This window comes from Choloepus didactylus, chromosome 22 (genome assembly GCF_015220235.1).
Source record: "Choloepus didactylus isolate mChoDid1 chromosome 22, mChoDid1.pri, whole genome shotgun sequence".
In the NCBI taxonomy this organism is placed as follows: domain Eukaryota; kingdom Metazoa; phylum Chordata; class Mammalia; order Pilosa; family Megalonychidae; genus Choloepus; species Choloepus didactylus.
The window spans coordinates 20,016,682-20,035,131 of NC_051328.1; the positions used below are offsets into that span (position 1 = coordinate 20,016,682).

Here is an 18,450-nt window from a genome sequence, read left to right on the forward strand (position 1 = left end):
AGGAAAGAGTGTACCAAGTGATCATATGGATCAATGATTTTGACTAAGTGGGGAACAGGGCTGACTGATGGATAACATTTAAGTATTTACCCACAATTTATTCCCTGTCTCCTTCCAAAAAAAGGATTTGAGGTAGTTTCCTATGTGAATACTTATATCCATGTTATGAGTAGTTGAAATAAAGCTAAATGAGGCAACACACTGCACAAGCCATGAAAAACTCAATAGCCTCTAGTTTACTAATCCCACCTCAGAAACTTCTCCCTGAGGGATCAACTCAACAGAAAACATAACAAAATAACATTCAGAAATGCATGATGTTGGTTAGATATAATAGATTGTTATATCTAATCAGGGAAAATGTACACACAAAAGACCAAATCCAACTGTGAGATTTTATTAAGGAAATAATGGGCCGATTGATAGGATGGGATGTTATACAGTCATTAAACTCATTATGTATATTATGTAACAGCATGTACAATGCTTATGATGTGACATTAAGTTAACAAATCAGATCACCCTATGATTGCAACTGTGTTAAATGTTATGTTTCCACACTTTATATACATGTGGACAAAGTATATAAAGAAATAATCAGACATAAAACTAGTTATTAAAATAGGGAATATAGGGTAATTTCTTTAAAATGTCCTCTAATGTTGATCTCACACTGCTTTTCAGTTTATTTGGTTAAAAATAAATAGTCTAGAAACTGTGCCATTAGAATGATTTCTCTGGGATAGATGGGCATCGAACTTGATTAAGCCTGTAAACAAGACAGATTAGCTTTTCCTTCCCAAGTCTACCAAGCTACCTGAAAGTCTCGTCTTCAGCTAACCATGCAAGGTTTATCTAACCCTTGATACCAGACCTTCATAAGCTCTTGGGTGCGTGTGTCTGATCTGTCCTTCTTTCAACATGCAGCTCAAGAATTGCTCTCTCTAGGAAGGTGGTCGTGACTCATATTCATTGGTCTTATCACACTTTGTTGCAGTGGCCCTAACTGGAGGTGATTTTGCCCCTCACCCTTGGATATTTGGAAATGTCTAATGTTTTTTTATTATCATTACTGGTGGGGAGGGGTGTGAGCTATTAGCAATCCAGTGAGTAGAGGCCAGGAATGCTGCTAAACATCCTACAACGCACAGAGCAGCTCCCAACAACAAAATGCCAAGAGTGCTGAGGTTGAGAAAACCTGCTCTATCTTGTCTTCTCACTTAACTGTTCTGTTAAACAGTGACTGTCCTATGGTCAGGACTCGATCTCTTCAACTTCAGATTTACTGCTTCGCCAACCCGATCAGTAATAATTATTTAATATCTTTTGGTTGAAAAATGGATGAATTAATTAAGAAATGAATGAAAATACTATATTAGGAAATAAGTTTAAAAGACAAAAGTACCTCTACAATCTCTCCATGCCCATTCATATTATTAAATTGAATGTAATTCCTTCCATAAGGATTCCTAATTTTACTCTGTTAAATTTGCCTCTCTGTGTATGCATTTGTGGACATTTGGAACTTTGTGCTAGAAGTTTCAGCAAATGTTGTTTCACAATAAAATAATATCTCATCCTGTATTAAACCTAAACCTGAGTGCTTTAGAGATCATTCCTTTGCCTGAAATAAACACTGGAATGGAGGGAAATGTGCAAATTAATCATATGCAGAGAGCTCATTTGCAATGTGTGAGCTCCATGGGGTGATATAAATGTTTCAGGATTTTAGAGACACAGTGTGTGTTTATGCCCTGAATACAATGAAAACAGGTGACAATCTTAGCATAACCAACTACCCAATTACTAGAACAGCAAAGGATGGGAAGCAGGAATCTTTGATGTTTATGCTCATATGTTAGTGTCAAGTAGGAGAGACAATAATATTAATTAACAAGCTAAGCTGACAGCTCTATGCTACATAGGATTCACACAGCTACTTTTTCAGACTAGAAACCAGAATGTATGGCAACTCCAGCCCCTGTGGCTGATGACTGGGCTCTCTCGGTCACACCATTCATTGTCACTAACGTTGACTTTTCCAAGTATCCAAAGTTCATCCTAACCTCCATATCCTTCTTTTTCTTTATTCTTGTAAACTGAGTCATCATCATCTTTTCTTTGTTCTGTATCCCATAATATTTTTCCTAAACCCAACATAGCTTTAAAATATTCTGAAAGGTTCAACATCCTAGAGAATGTCTCTTCTCACTCCCCTCACTGAAATTATCCTTCCAGGATCAGCCTCCCCCTGCCCCACCCTCACCTTCTCTCTAGCCACTGGTCTCTTTATTGATTCTTCAAATTAATTTTTTATCAGTGTTACAGTCCAATCTTTTCCACCACACCAAGGAGCTTAATATTCATGCTACAAAACCAAGTTGAAAATGAATGCTTGATTAAAACCAAGGTAATCCCAACATCCAATTCAGATTTAATGCTCCATACATTTTGATGGTCGAGTGGTGTTGATTTCTCAAGTGGTAAATCAAGGGGGGAAACAGTTTTAGAATATAGCGTAACTGTTTCTTCACTTGAAAGTGAATCCTATCTGGATCTCCTTTATAAACAATTACTGGCCCAGCTGTTATCGAAGCATCTTCAGAAGGAAGTTGCTCTATAATGTCCTAGATTCGAATCCCATATCTGAGGATTGTTTGCTGTATGACTGTGACTTTATTTAATCTGTCTGAATCCAATATCCATATAATTAAATTGTAGTATTCTTGCTCACTGAGATAATACTATCTATTTTATATAATTTTTGCAAAAAGTAAATTAGAGGATGTTTTTAAGAAGGCTCTGGCCTATAATTGGTATTGAGTAAATGATTTCTTTTTAAAACAAAACAGGAGCAAACAGTAAGCTCTTATTTGTAATGAATTAATCCCAAGGACACATTTTTAGAGAAAGTAGAGATGACTATGGTGAAAGGTCCACTGTCATATCCCCAGATTGATCTTTTAGAGAAAAGCAAACAGAGGTTTAGTTTGCATTTCACAGAATCTCCAGCAATGCAGTGGAGCTTGGATGTCTGAGATAGGAAAAGCTCTGAACAGCCTGTATTAACAGAGTCAGCTTGGCAGAGCTAAAGGGGAGCTCCACACATGCTCAGGGGTACGTCTACAAAATCCAGACTTACCCAGTTGTCCTTCCTCCCATGGGAAATCTGTGCTAAAACACACATGAACCAACAGTCCTTTTGCCAGCTCCCTCTGCAGTAATGTAGAAGAGAGTACCATCTTTTTATCTTCCCAGAGGTCTACTGAGAAGCCAGGTAAGCTCCCAGTCACCCTTAATTTCATTTCTTAATCTTTCACTCCTTGTTTCCCGCAGTATTCCTTCGGCAGAGCAAACCAAGCCACAAGCAGGTCTGATTCCTTACCCTCACTCACCTTTTTCAACTTCACCACGCCCTCCTGTGTTTCATAGTCCGTTGTGATTTCAAACAATTCCATACCGTCTCCATCAACAATATTGTATGTGACTAAGCCATTTTCTCCAATGTCTGGGTCTTTAGCCTTCACTCTTCCTACTTCCTCCCCTGGGACAGCTGCTTCTGACACAGACATCTGGTATACGCCTAGAAGAAGAAGACATCTATTTTTATTTTCCCCTTTATTTGTCAGCTGTAGGACTTTAGATTTCATTGAATCCCAATAAATTTCTCAAAGGGTTTGAAATTGAACTTTCCATTGACTGAAAACATGAAAGAAATAAATAGATAGGAGGACGATACCAAGCAGCTTGCCGTCAAAGGAATATGTTGTACAAAGGATGATGAAACCGTAGTGGGCCTAGGGTGAAATGGCTGCTCCACCTGCTATATGTGAGGAGGGAAAACAAAACTTGGCTACACTTCCCATCAGGAAATGATGGAGGTCCAGGTATAACTTCACACCTACACACATAATCACACACTCACCACTCACTCTTTCTCATCACCGTCTAATCTTCATTTTTTTCTTCCCAGCAATGACGTATAACTTCATGCTTTCAAATAGTCAAGACCTGCTTTCATGTTCTTAGGATAGTCCAAGAGTTAATATCTAAGGCTTACTTATGGGACTGCCAAGTACCCAGAAATAGCCCTTTTCTATTTTTAAGCCTTTAACAGCTCCATGTTAGTATTAAAATAAAATGCAAATTGTATCTTTTAGGGTCATACCCCATCTAACTCTGTATTTGACTTCCCTCTTACTTCATGTCCTTCACCACTTGGCCAAGCATCACTTTATCTGGAAGGGTTTTCCACACTGTATATTTCCATATAAATTTATTTAATATTTACAAGAACCTACTATATTCTAGGCACTGCTCTAGTGCCTATATTTTTAATACTAAATGAAATAATTAAGATTCCTTCCTTAATGAGGCACATTAAAGAGAAAATAAGCAAATGACTCTGATGTCATTGCTAGGAAGAAAAAAAATTAAGATTAGACTGTAATGAGAAACAGTGAGTGGCGAGTGTGTGATTATAAGTGTATGACTCCATGTGTGAGTACGTGCCTGAGTGTGTGTTAATGTGTATGGAGGTGTGAGTGTGTGTGACTGGGCATGGGAGTGTGATTGTGATGGCATGTGTGAATACATGAGTGTGCATAAGTACATGTGTACAATGTGCAAATGTGCGTACGATTGTGTTAGATTGTGTTTGTGCACGTGCAAGTATGAGTGTGGATGAATGTGTAGGTTAGGGTTAAATGTGTGTGCATGCATGTGTGTGTGTGTGCTAGAGAGACAGAAGGGGGAGGAGAGAGAGAGGGAGAGAGAGAGAGGGAGGGAGAGAGACTGATTTTGAAGAGGATGAACAGAGAAGACATCTTTCAGAAGCAGACATCTGAATTCCCCTGAAGGGACTGAGGAAGACCATCATGTGACTATCTGGCAAATAAAAATTACAGGCAGAGGGAACCACAAAATTGGCAAAAACCCTGAAGTGGGAACACACTGGCGGATTTCACAGAATAGCAAAAAGATAAGTGTGACTGGAGTCTTTTGGAAAGAGATAGGTTGGTTGTTTGGGACCGTAATGTATAAAATAAGGCATTGTTAGAGACGAAAAAATCTTTGGGTTTTGTTAAACATGGTGGGAAGACATGGAAAGTTTTTGGCAGAGGAGTAAGGTGATCTCATTTGCATTTTCCTATTTTAAAAATACTCTGTGTGAAGCAGAATATAGAGAAGCAAGGGTTGGAGACCTTTGTGATCTTAGCTTAAGGGTAAGTTACTTAACCTGTTTAAGCATTAGTTTCCCCTTATATAGATTTTTATCAGTTCCATACTCTGTCTACATTTATTTATATTCTTTTTTTTTGAATACTTTCAGTTTTTCCCATATTCAACTTAATCTCATCATGCCCTCCATATCAAAGAACAGGTGGGAGATGGGGGTGCCATTCTGTAGATAATTTCTAACTGATGTTAAGGTTCAGAAGAACTTGCCATAAGTTGATGTTCTCAACATCTCATTCAAGTTCCAGGCTATGAAACTGGTATCTGCACAGCAGCAATGTAACTTTTACTATACGATTGCATATGCACAAAAGCAGTAAGGGCTGCCTGCTGATAATCCTGGCTGGCCTTTTCCTTCTAGCACACCAGACAATTTTACAGTGTGGATAATGATGCATGCAGTTTTTAGAGCACAATGTGAGCCTTAAGCTCATTGGCGATGCTGAAGTTAGTGCCTGACCAGGCCAATCACCCATTTCTTTTGGGATCCTCTGAGAACTGGTTGTTGCTCATTATCCTCAACTCAGTGTCCCCTTTGCATAGATTATTGTCTTTGGATTTCTTTCAGTGACCACGGTGCCTTCCTGGGCCACATTTGGTTGCCTTCCTTGTTTCCTCACTGGAAAAAAAGGACCATCTCTCTGGTGATAAACTCACAGATTCTACCTACTACTACCTGTCGAACCTAATGAAGACGACACATTCTTGGTGCATCCATGGACTAGCAGCACCAGCATCATTACAGCCCCAGCAGACATCTGTAATATAAGTCATACATGCATAAACAGACTTGTGTTTGAGTCCTGGCTTGACCACCTTCTTGGGGAAACTTATTCTACCTTTCTGGAATCCATTTTAATATGTATGCTCTTACATAGATTTGTAATGTTTGTAACTATTCATCAAATGGTAGAAATTGTAATTATGATTATTAATAACATTTCAAGCATTTCAAAATCTTTGTTTCTTTCAATTCCTTCAACAGTCCTGTAAATCTTGTAGAAATGCCATACGCCCTGCCCCCGATAATACTAATGGTTAACATTTGTTGACAATTTAGGCCAGGTGTCATTGTCAGATCTTACACTAGCTCATTTATTTCTGACAAGAGTCCTATTAATTAGGCACTATGGCAGATGGTGTTTTCCAAAAATGACCACTATGATATCTCCCATCCCACATGCTTTTCCTTCAATATGGCTTTGATGCTCCTTCCATCAAAAGATGGAATCTACATTCATGCGTCTTAATATTGACTACAGTAGAAATGATGCTATGTGACTTCTGAAGCTAGGATACAAAAGGCAATACAATGTCTGTCTGGTGCCTTTGGAATGCTTGCTTTTGGGATCCAACCATCACACCATGATGAGGGCCAAACCACTGCATGGAGAGGCCCAGATGAAGGGGATCCAAAAATGCACCAACTTGACAGCCATGTGACTGAGTTATCATGGAAATGGATCTTCCAACTCCTGTCACCCTACCTTGCCATTGATGCTTCAAGTAGCAGAGACAAGCTGTCTTCTCTAAGTCCTGACAAACTGCAAACTCATCATAAAAATTAAATGATTATTATTGTTTTTAAGCTGCTAAGGTTTGGGGCCATTTGTCATGTAGCAACAGATGGTTGATTCAGATACTATTACTATATCGAGGTTAGAAATGAGAAAATTAAGACAGATAAAGTTTAGTGAATTACTAGTATCACATTGCTACTACCTAGTAAAGTACCCAGTAAAACAGATCTTCTATTTTAAAGGCCATTGGATATTTTACTCCTTGTCTTTCTCCCACTACCTCTACTCCAGTACATTTATTTTTGTTTGTGTGTTTTTGCTTTTTTTGCAAGAATGATGTACAAAGACTCTATTTTTCTAGATTCCTTTTCAATCACTAAGTAAAGCAGAAATGGGTAAGAGAAGACAGAGCCCTGGCTGTGGCACCATTGAAGAGTGAAAGCCAAGCCCACCTACTTACTCTGTGGAAACTTTGGTGGATTGTCGTTGACATCAGTCAGCGTGATCGTCACTTTGGTTGTCCCTGAGAGTCCACCCATGTGTCCACCCATGTCCTTGGCCTGGATCACCACGTGGTACTCCTCCTTGGCTTCCCGATCCATGTTGGGAAGGGCCGTTCTGATGATTCCTAGACAGGTGAGCAAGAAAGATCACAGAACCTATAAGCCTTCTTTTGGCCCAGATATTCATTTATAAAAACATTATAGCAATAAAAAGTTCTAGGCACTGGTAAACAAAGATGAATAAAACAGCCTCTGTTCTCCCAGAAAAGTCACTTCAACAAAAAATTTTAACCAGAAGGAACCATATCTGGGGCCTCCTAAGTCTTTTTAAGCAAATCTTAATTATTATAATATAGCATTAAAATTTCACTTGTTTCTATATGGTTCATTTTTAATACAAGCAATAACCTCATTCTCTTCAAGTGTAACACTTAAAGATTCTAAAGATTGAAATATTTGAGGCCCATCACATAAATGGCCTTGACTAAATCCACGCTTTTAGACTCAAAAATCAACAGTATCTTTTGGAAGTCTATTCTCTTATGCAACTTGATGAACATTTATGTGGTTCATAATAAGGTAAAAGTTGGAGGCATATATTTAATGTAACACATTAAATTTTTAATATTAATTTTCATAAGAGACAAGCAAATGGGTTAAAAATAGACATACTGTTTATGAAAACACTTTCTATCTTCCATCACCTATCACTGACATCATAATAAATTAATGACTGAATTCCACATGATAGCTGGATACTGGCATATGGTTTGCATGAAAGCCATACTCACTTAAATCTCTGGGAAACATGCACAAGCTTTTTCTCTCTGTAGAGATGGCAACATTTATACTAAATGTATGAGTCTGAGCAACACCCTTGAACTCAGTTTCCTTATCTGTTAAATAATTTGGTAAGCTCAAACCAGTGGATCCTAACTATAGAACCAAGAGATGCAGAAGGTGACAACTACAATCCCTCTACCAGGTTTCAACATCTCAAAAGTCTAGATGAAATCACACACTTACCCTTGGTTAACTTGGTAAGATTAAATAGCAAATGCCTTTGAGGAAATCATAGCAAGTAGCCCCAAAAATTGAATTCTGAATCAAAGTGGCTACAAGTAAATGATATATGTGTAATACATGCATGCATATTAAAATTACATCAAGTCAAGCAAATGAGCAAAATACATGCTTGGCAATATATATATACAAATGCAGATTATTTGTAACTATCTTTCAAAAATATGGGGCATACTGTGGAAAAAAAGAGACAGGATACCTTGGGCATATTGTGGACTGAGTCTCCTAAGAGGTCGGTATGTATTTTCTCCAGTAAAAGGATTCTATGATGCAATTTAGGATAAATGAAATTAAGCCATTTTGGTTTGGGTTGTTTCATTTGTTCATATTTTTGGTTTTCTGTTGGTTCTTTGTAGGAAATTTCCAGAACTTTCTTTCCAGATGCTAAATTCCATTGGGACTCTCTAAGTGCAGTAAAAGATATTGGGAATGTACTGACTCTTAGATATGTGGGATTGTCAGCTGCCACCCCTACTGCCCCCAACCCTGTACAACATGCTGTCACAACTGTGATTTTCAAGAGCAAGTGCTGAGAGCTTCTACTCAAGTAATCTGTAGGGGTTTACATTAGCCCTCAAAGACCTATGGTTTCTTAATTTTGATCCACAGTTCAAGTCCTTTCTGGCAAAAAAGTTTAATGTCAACATTATATTTACTACTGTGACTTTGTGAAACCCTGGCAGAAGCATTAATAAATACGGTTCACTGAATGCCAACCATATGTCAGGCACAGGCATGGTAGCTAATGCTCACAATGGCCCTGTAAGGTAGAGCTTATGGTGCCCTTTTCATATTTAAGAAAACAGTGAATAGCGAATCAAACAGGTTTTGCGAACAGGTCTGGACTCTTGATTCACAATGTCACGAATCATGACATTCCACCGTACCTGTCTGTGCTTCCACTGAAAAGTAAGGCTGTCCTTCGAGAATGCTGTACACTAACTTGGCGCTGTTTCCATACGTGGGATCATCTGCATCTGAAGCTGTCACCTGAATTACCGATGTTCCTTAAGAAAGAAAGAAGTTAATTAGCAACACCCCCTCAGCTTTTCAAATTGCATTCGTGTTTACAAAGTTTCCTTTCAAAATTAAAAACTGAGGAGAGCCCCACAGTTATTCAATATGCTCTGTTTTCCTGGAATTTGGATGCACAGCGATCTTCCTTCTTTCTTTCCTTCCTTCCTTGCTTGCTTTTTTTTTTTAAATTCCCATAGTTAAAAAGTGAACTTTCTATATTCATAGCACAACCTGCTATGCTCTGTAGTTAAAATAATAATATGAACATGATTGCAAAAACATTCTAAGACCCATGCAACTGAAATATGAAGTACATCAAATAATTAAATAAGAATCTTCCCAAGGAGTATAATAAATGATAATTAATGATGACTTGCTTTTCATGGAAGGACAGAGTGCAATGTTCCATCTGTAGCAGGGTATTGCGTACTTCATTTTATTGTTGCTTTGCAGGTGATAAAATTGCTGCTAACACTATAGTTTAATTAATTTATGGCTATAAATATTGTGCAGAATGTTATTCCTTCATGGCATGAAAATTGCCTCTCCCCACCTCTAACAGGCCAGGTAGTCATATAACAGAAACAACCAATCAACATCTGGTGCGATCTAAGGCAAGCATTTGACGGTCACAATGAAAAGAAACCAGGAAATTCAAAGGAATTGGGATTCCTGTTTTTCCTAGAAATACCTCCCTCATATCCAGGGTCTGGAGTGTTAGGCTTCTGAGTTGGGGGCAGGGGAAGCAGGAAGCAGAGAACCAGGGATTCTCAAATTCCTTTAGTTCTGGAGTCGTGTTAAGCACCATTTGTGTCTTCTGTCAGTATCCCTTTGCTGGGCATTTTTTACATTCATTGTACTTGTGAGAAATTAAATGTCAGAGGTTTGACATTTTGCTGCTTTTTTTTTTTTGACAAAGTTGGTTATTTACAGAGTTAGGAGTCTAACTCTGATCTAGTGAGCAACAGACTCATGACATTTTCACCAGAGGGGTGAGGTTCCATGTGGAAGGCTGGGAACCCTTCTACAGGTCTCTCACTAGTATTTCATTATTTCATGCAAACAGCCTTTCTTAAGCTCTTCCCACATGCCAGGCACTGGAGTCTGTAAGGAAGAAGGAGCCCTGTTCTCTACCATCATGGTGCAACTAAGGAAATTATTAATTTGTTATGCTTAGTTTGTTTCTAGTACTCTGCCAAGTCCCCCACAACTGTTTGTATTTTACGTCTATTTTATTTAAATCTCGTCATAGTTTACATCATCCTCGTTTTATAGATGGCTAAGTGAAAACTTAGAAAGGTGTAAGGTGTTATCCAGGTGGCGGCTGTTGTCAGGGGCACAGCAGGAATCAAACCACAACTGTCTGCCAGTGGAAGAGTCCACTCTCATATGCTGTAATAAAAAGCTGGAGCATTATTCCTAAGCACCAAGGGAGCGATGAAAATTCTCCTGGAGTACCCTTTTTGAGGTTGGTCTTTTCCCTCCAGCACAGGTCCTGACACCGGAGCTCCCTATTTATGGATGTTTTCAATATTCATTGTTTCTGATTAGACCCCCAGGTGAATACCAAGAAACTAAAGGACTGGGCAGGAAAAAAGAGAAAGAAGTAGGCAGGAAATGGTTCAGCCTGGCATTCATCAATTATGAGAAGAGCCTGGTTTTCCCGGAGGGGGAGAAGGAGGAAAATATTTTCTGGCACAAGAGACTCTATTTGAAATGTGGAAGGAGCTTGGGGTTCAAAAGTCACTTTTGCTTCTAACATTCTTGAGCAGGTAGACTCTCATTATCGTGCAGTTTTCTCATATGTAAAAGTGGGTGGTTTAAAAAATTAAAAACAAAAAAAAGAAAAAAGAAAAAAAAATGGGTGGTTTGGCCCTGATGAGCCTTAAACTCATTTGAGCTCTAAATCTCCAACTCATATAACTGGACTGACTTCCTGTTGGGACAGCCCTGCTCACTTTCTGAAAGACAAGCCTTTCTTATTACACAAGGCTTGTTTCACAAATGACCACATGCATTCTATAAAGCCAAATAAATGTGACTGCAGGTCGAAGGTGCCTAGTTGAAATCCTACAGAGATGTCCTTTGGCAGTGCAACGTGTCTTTGTGTATGATGACAAGACATACCCACTTCTGATTTATTCTAATAACAAGTGGCAGCATAGTTTCATAGTTAAGTGTGCTAGTATTCTGGATCCCCTCAATAGCTTGGTTAACCTCACATAAATTAGTTAACCTGTTTCTGGCTTGGATTTCTCATTTGTAAAATATGGCAATAGGATGTACGATGTCACAAAGATTAAGCACTGGAAAGACTTAATGAAATACAGAATGCAAATAACTAATTAGCACAGTGCCTACATGCAACAAATGTTACCACTGCTATTAATTATTGAACATCAACATGCAGCAGTGACTAGATATAGACTATCTCTAATTCTGCAAGACTATAAATTGCTGTTCCCATTTTACAGATGAGGAAACTAAGGGTAAGAAAATAGAGAAACCTGTTCTAAATCACAGAGTTAATAAAAGTGCAGGAGCCAGGATAAGCCAGATGGGATCATCTTCCCTATCCCTTCACAATCACTCGTATTTTATAAGTTTGGATTTTAAAAATTCAAGTCCAAATCGTAAATATTTGAAACTTCAGCTCCACAACTGAAATTCGTCCGTTCGTTTACTTCGCCACGGAAGGTGGCGCCTCGGTGCCACTTCCTGATTCCGGGGCGCCGGCGCCAGCCCGCCCACCCGCAGCGACGCCGGGCGCAGGCGGGGCGCCGTACGCACCCACGTTGGACCTCTCCGGCACGTTGGCGTGGTAGGTCTCGTGCAGGAACTCGGGAGGGTTGTCGTTGATGTCCTGGACCTTGACGATGAACTCCGAGGGCGGCTCCAGCGGCCGGTTGGTGTCCCTGTCCACCGCCTGAGCCATTAGCGTGTACTGGGCTCTCTCCTCTCGGTCTAGCGTCTTAGTGGCGTGAATGTTCCCTGATTTGTCATCAATCACAAAAATGGTTCCAGCTCCTTCACCTGAGAGAATGTATTTAATGTTCCCATCACCAGAGTCAATATCGGAATGAAGCTAGGAAAAGAAAAATCGAGATTTGTAATTCCTGGAGGGATAGAATGGGGAGATAGACTCAGGGGCATGCCACTTGCCACAGAAATGGCGCACGCACACACACACACACACACACACACACACACACACACACACATGCACACCATGATTACAAATGAAAAAATGGGCTCTTAAGGAAGATCATTGCCTGGGTCAAGGTCACAGCTGGGGAGCAGCGAAGCCAGGGTTCAAATATTTTTTTAAATTCTAGAACTTATGAGCTTCCTCCCTGCTCCCTGGAAACACATACACACACACATTTATATATATACATATATACTATATACATTAGTCATTATTTGGAAAGAAATTTATGCATACTGCAAAAAATATAAGCCAGCATTTATGCAGTAAGTGTCTTCCCTTCAATTACACTCCCAGTCCTTCATTTGCCCTGCTCAGAGGCAATGCTTTCACCAGGTTTTGTGAATCCTCTAAGAGATATTCTATGCATATCTCTTCAGATACATAAATGCCCTATTTTATTTTTACACAATGAAGTGCCACAGTGCACATATCATTCTTCACCTTTCCTTTATCCTAAAACAATTAATTCAGGTCCTTCCACATCATTACATATAGATCTGCCTCATCTGCTCTATGGATGTTATTGTCATTTATCTTAGCAGTCCTCTTCCAAAGGACACTCAGGTTGTTTCCAGACTTGTGCTACTGCAAACAATTCAACTGGTCAGATCTTTCCAGCAGACCCGCTGTGTGACATAGAGGGTATGAGAAGCTGGGGATGTGGCTTGTCTGGAAGAAGCCCCCATTCTAATCATAAAGGAAGGGGTGGTCCTTAGGCCATTGAAAGAACCATAAACGTCCTTGAGTTATTCCCTCAACTTTGACAAAGCCCAGAGACAAGATGGTACTGGCCTAAATCCACACTCGATAGAGCCAAGAAAATCGTCCAGGTCTCTTAAACGCTAGTCCTGTGCCTTTCCGCCCTGCCTCTGCTCTGTGACTCACACCATGGACTCCCCCAAAGCCCTCATCTGATTTTCCTCTACAGTGAATTCCTCTCCCTTCCTTGTCAGCCAACCTCAGTTTTTTGCAGCTATCATCTTAATCTGCCTCCTCTGTCCTCATTATTCCCTCTGCGGGAAAAGACAAGCATTACTTTAAACCGTTCTCATAGGCGTCGGCTGTAGCCAAACTGAGATAAAATCCTTGGGTCTGTCTACTACATAAGAAAATCCTTTTGAACTGAAAAGATTTACTCAAATGGAATTCATAATAATAGTAAATACAATTATAATACTGATTATTATATTAAATAAATAATAGTATTATTATTATACTGAAAAAATAATAATAGTATTAGGAAGCCAAGGTCTAGAGAGCTTAAGGAACTTGCTCAAAGTCAAAGCAAAATTGAACACATTTTAAATTTTTGTACTGTTTCCATTTCCCAAAAGATATCTAACTGATTTGCAGTGCTTCAGGGAAACACCAAATATTTCAGCTCAGGGAGATACCTGCAGGTACAAATTACAAAGATTATTTTGTTTTTAGCCCATAGCATTTCTCAGGAAAAGAAAAAAAAAACACACTTTCCTTTCAAACTTGTTATTAGTATGTGTTGTCATGAGATTATGGCTAACATTTTTCTTATGAATAAGGTAGTGTGTACACAAAATATGAAGTCATTTGGTGGCTTCCAGTAGATGAAAAGAATTGTCCCAATCTTTACACAAATTTCCACAACCAGGAGAGGGTCCCCGCTCCCTGGTTGGCTTGGGTTTGCTTGTTTGTTTTTCTCTGCCTCAGACCTAGTAAAAGTTTAGGGCTCAGCCTATTAAACAGAAATAAATGAAATGCTTACTTTAATGGGAGTGCCCAGACAACCAAAGTTTCTGGTGGCCTTCATGTATTATATATCAATTTGGCAAATTTCTTGGGAAGAAAACATTTTTTTCATGATTAACCAAATGACTGAAAATTAAAAACAAAAACAGCACATAAACACACTGCTCATTATCTTTTCTATTTTGTTTTCAGATTTGAAATTTGGATGTAGATTCCTTTTTCTTTACCCCCAACAAAGATGATCTGTATAACTGACAATGATATTACTATTAGGTTCCACACAAAAAGCAGTTTGGTAAGCCTTCCGATGCGATCAAGGGAACCTACTACTGAGGCATAAACAATTCCTAATCTCAAGATCGAAGGCTTCTCCCTCTGTGTAACACAGAAACTATGTTTCCTACAGAAAAAGTCTGAGAGTCCATGGCTTGCTAAATTTCACTTTTTCTGAGCATGTCAAACCAAACTTGAAGATTGTCGAATCAAAGGTTTTTAGGGAACACATCATCTAGTCTGCTCCCCAATTTATGGGGAACCATATCTTAGCACGATCTCAAAAAGAAGAGCCACAAGATACAACTATTTTATTTCTTTTTCCCCCTCTCTGACCTGACATTGAGAGTCACTCTCATGGCTGAGCCTAGCCTTTGAAGGCCACTCATTATGAATGATGCTGAGTTTTCTTTCACCCCACTTTCTGCCTGCGCCCCCTTTCTGTAGCCATTACAATGGCATGCTCCCCAGAGATGCTGGAATGGCTCTCCCCATTTTTTGTCTTCTCCAACCTCCACCCTAACACACAATGCTTCCCACTGAGAAGGGTCCCAAAGCAGAAGATTCTGTTTTCTCAGAACAATTCATGCACAGCTCTCCACATTGTTCAAGCTACACAGCCCCTGCCATGGCTGAAGTTTCTTCTTCTCTGGGCACAGAGCCCATCACTACTTAGGAAGTTCTACATTCTAATTAGTTCCCCGTGTTTCCATTTCCCAAGTCTACTTCAACAGCTTCCCCTTTCAGGCATAAATGAATGAAAATTCTTTGGCATATCTTTTCAAAAAGACTCCTTCCCAACTCTGAACATAAGCCTCCTCCAAGTATGCCAATTACACATATAAGGAGCACTGTTCTCAAATGTTAAGGAGAAACTATGATAACTTGGTTGGAATCCATGCGGTTCAGAAATTAGCAGCTCTCAAATCCACTCTTATCCCATGTCCCTCTCACTGGATAACTCCTGCTCATCTTTCAGGTCACAAGTTTAAATCAAGTTTTCCATGAAACTTTCCTTCTTCCCTCTGAAACCTTACCATGTAATCATAATCATTATTCTGCTTCTCGTTTTAGTTTTTTGTTGTTGTTGTTGTTTAATTGCTTAGGTATCTTTTTCCCTCTAGGATCTAAACTCCTTTGAACTAGATTCCATTTGACTGGTACCACATTAACTGCGTAGAGTGGGCTCTCCGTTCTTACATATATGAGCACCTAAATCCTTGGAGTTAATGTCACTATCGTCTCAAAGATAGCGACATGCTTTGCCACAAACAATAGTGGGCAGGCAGTTTTTCAGACATATTTTGGGCTGTCCTTCTGCTCTAGCCTGAGTAGTGCTAGGACACTGAAGCCATCCCCAACTGGATTCTGCCATCCCTAAACCAAAGCAGGTACAAGCACACCCATCCTATTGCACACAATCCTTCTTCTCATCAAGCACTTACGGAGGCCTCCCCTAAGCCAGTTTTAGTACCAGGACATGGGGATACAGCACTGTCCCTGTCCCTGATGCAAATGGATTGGTGTCTAGCAGGGGACACAGATGAATAAATAGCCATGCATAATATAGAAAGGAAAGCAGTGATAAAGGAGTACCGAGTACTAAGAGAACACTGAGGAGAGGCATCCAAGTTGGAGGTAAGGTGTAGTCAGGGAAATGCCCTCTGGTGGAGAATGGTTAAATAAATTACGGTCATTTCCATTTAGTAGACGATTGTGCACCCATTAAAAATGCAGTTTTTAAATAGTATAATATCAAATGGAAAACAGAGGGTTCTCAACATGGATAAGTCTAAGCAATGAAAAAAAAAAAGATTGGAAGGATGTAGGAACAATGTGTCCTGTGATATTTTTCTGGATGGTCAGACCATTAGTGTTTTACCTCCTAGAATTTTTTGTTTTTGCTATGCAAACATAATGGAGAAATACACGTAATTATTGAATGCAAATAAAATATAAATGCGATCTATAACGAATACAAACATGGAATAAAAGCAGCCTTACCCTGCCCACAAGCACGGGGTCGGGCCCAGTGTACTCCTCGATCACGAAGAACTGGTTCCAGACCCAGCCCCTCTTGGAGCGCTGCAGGACCTGCCCCTCCTTGCCCTTCTCGTGGTGCCCATGGAACGAGGGCCGCAGGTGGCTCCGCCGCTCCGTGGCAAAGGCCTGGCTGTGGCACAGCATGCCCAGGCACACCAGGGCGGCTTGTAAACAGTAGTTCTCCCTCATTTTTGGTTACGTGGTAGGCACAGGAGAATGTGGCTGTCACCCTTTCTGCCAACTGTGTGGTGGCCTTCTCAATGGTGGCCTCCCAGATGCTTCAACACAGACCTCTCCTGGGATGGAATGCCTCCGTTTGCTGAGCACATCACATCAAGACTGCCCGCTTCCCCAGTCTGCTTCTGGAAGCAAAGAGAGAGAAAGGTTATATTAGCCACAGGTTCCACCCCATTTCATTTCAATTCCATTTGGACTCTGTGCCTGTGAGTGCCTTGTTCTGGGTGACGAGGAGGGAGCTGTGAATAAGGAAAGGTCCTTGCTCTCTCACGGACTGTAAGGTGGTGGGTGACAGACACACACACGCACACACACACACACACACACACACACACACACACACACACACACACACACAGAAAACCCTCAAGGTCTGATTTATCTGTGGAGAAAGCACTGAGTGCTGTGGAATCCAGCTGGGTAAGTTAACCAACTTATTTGAATTCAGTTTGCTCATTTGTGAAATGCAGGTGGTACTCACTGCAAGGTTGTCACAAGGCTTAAATGAGTAATGCATGGAATTCTCTTAGCACATTCCATATTTACTTTTTATTATCATTGATCATAATTATGCTGTTATAGGTTTTAAAACAGAGACACTTAGGACATTATGGGGGCCCAGGAGAGGAACATATAACACATCCTGGGAGTGGAGCTGTTGAAGGAAGACAGCCTTGAAAAGGTGGGGATGGCTGTGCCAAATCCTGAAGTGATGGTTACGTGTGATAAGAAGGGGGAGGATGGGATGGACGCCAAGAAAGAACAGCATGTCCCAAAGCCCAGAGGCAGTCAAGAGCGCAGCATGTCCCAAGAGGTTCAGCCATGACTGGAAGGTATAATGAAGAAGGAAGGCAGATAAGAGGTCCTGCTAAAGAGGGAGGTCAATGCATGACCCAAGAGACCACACTGATAGTCACTAAAATATTTGTCAGTGAATTAATGGATCAAGTTCTCATTGGTGGATCACTTAAGGCTAGAGTGTCAATTCAGCGAGCCAGATTTGCTGTTGTCGGGTCAGAGCTCCATTCAAGAAGCTGAAGATCCTACCTCCGCCTGGCAGTTTTTCCAAAGAAACTTTGCAAGCTTTCTCCATCCAGGAGATGCAAAATAAAATAAAACAATCTGCCCTACCAACTGACCCAGTGTTCCTGTCCCTGGCATCCAGCGTGACTCGGCTTCTCATCAATAGTGAGGATGAGCCGCCAACACTGCCCCAGAACCCTTCCAGTTTTCTGACCCTTGGACACCTGGTCCTCTCTCCAGCACTCTGGTTTTTCTCTCCAGTCCTTAATTCCTGCCTCAGGTTCCTGGACTTCTTCACTGGACTTCGTCTTTCTGGCACTGGTAACTTAATTCTCCCTAAGGAGCTTCCTTCGCTAGCTCCCTTCTCTTAACAACTCACACTCTCCTTTGGAGAATCATCCTCTCCTCTCAGAGTCACCAGACTCTAATCAGAGACTTATCTCTCAGAACCACACAGCCCCTACCAACAATCTCAGAAAATTGTTGTGCCTGGAGGGTCAGACATTGATGTTGACAATGACATTTTGTTTCAGCACTGGTTGAATGAAAGATGAGTTGATCAGACATGGTAGGAATG

General features: G+C 40.3%; 1 protein-coding gene across 4 annotated transcripts in view; it reads right to left on the reverse strand.

Moving 5' to 3' along the window:
• CDH11 (cadherin 11) overlaps window positions 1-18,450 on the reverse strand; it is a 156,056-nt gene that overhangs the window by 31,410 nt on the left and 106,196 nt on the right. For all 4 annotated transcript variants that reach the window (XM_037815902.1, XM_037815899.1, XM_037815901.1 and 1 more), the window contains 5 exons: window positions 16,575-16,975; window positions 12,152-12,446; window positions 9,232-9,351; window positions 7,219-7,386; window positions 3,396-3,583 (listed from right to left, as the gene is read on the reverse strand). In XM_037815902.1, coding sequence (XP_037671830.1) covers window positions 3,396-3,583; window positions 7,219-7,386; window positions 9,232-9,351; window positions 12,152-12,446; window positions 16,575-16,802 — 999 coding nt within the window. In that variant the 5' untranslated portion in view covers window positions 16,803-16,975. The remainder of the gene's footprint in view (window positions 1-3,395; window positions 3,584-7,218; window positions 7,387-9,231; window positions 9,352-12,151; window positions 12,447-16,574; window positions 16,976-18,450) is intronic.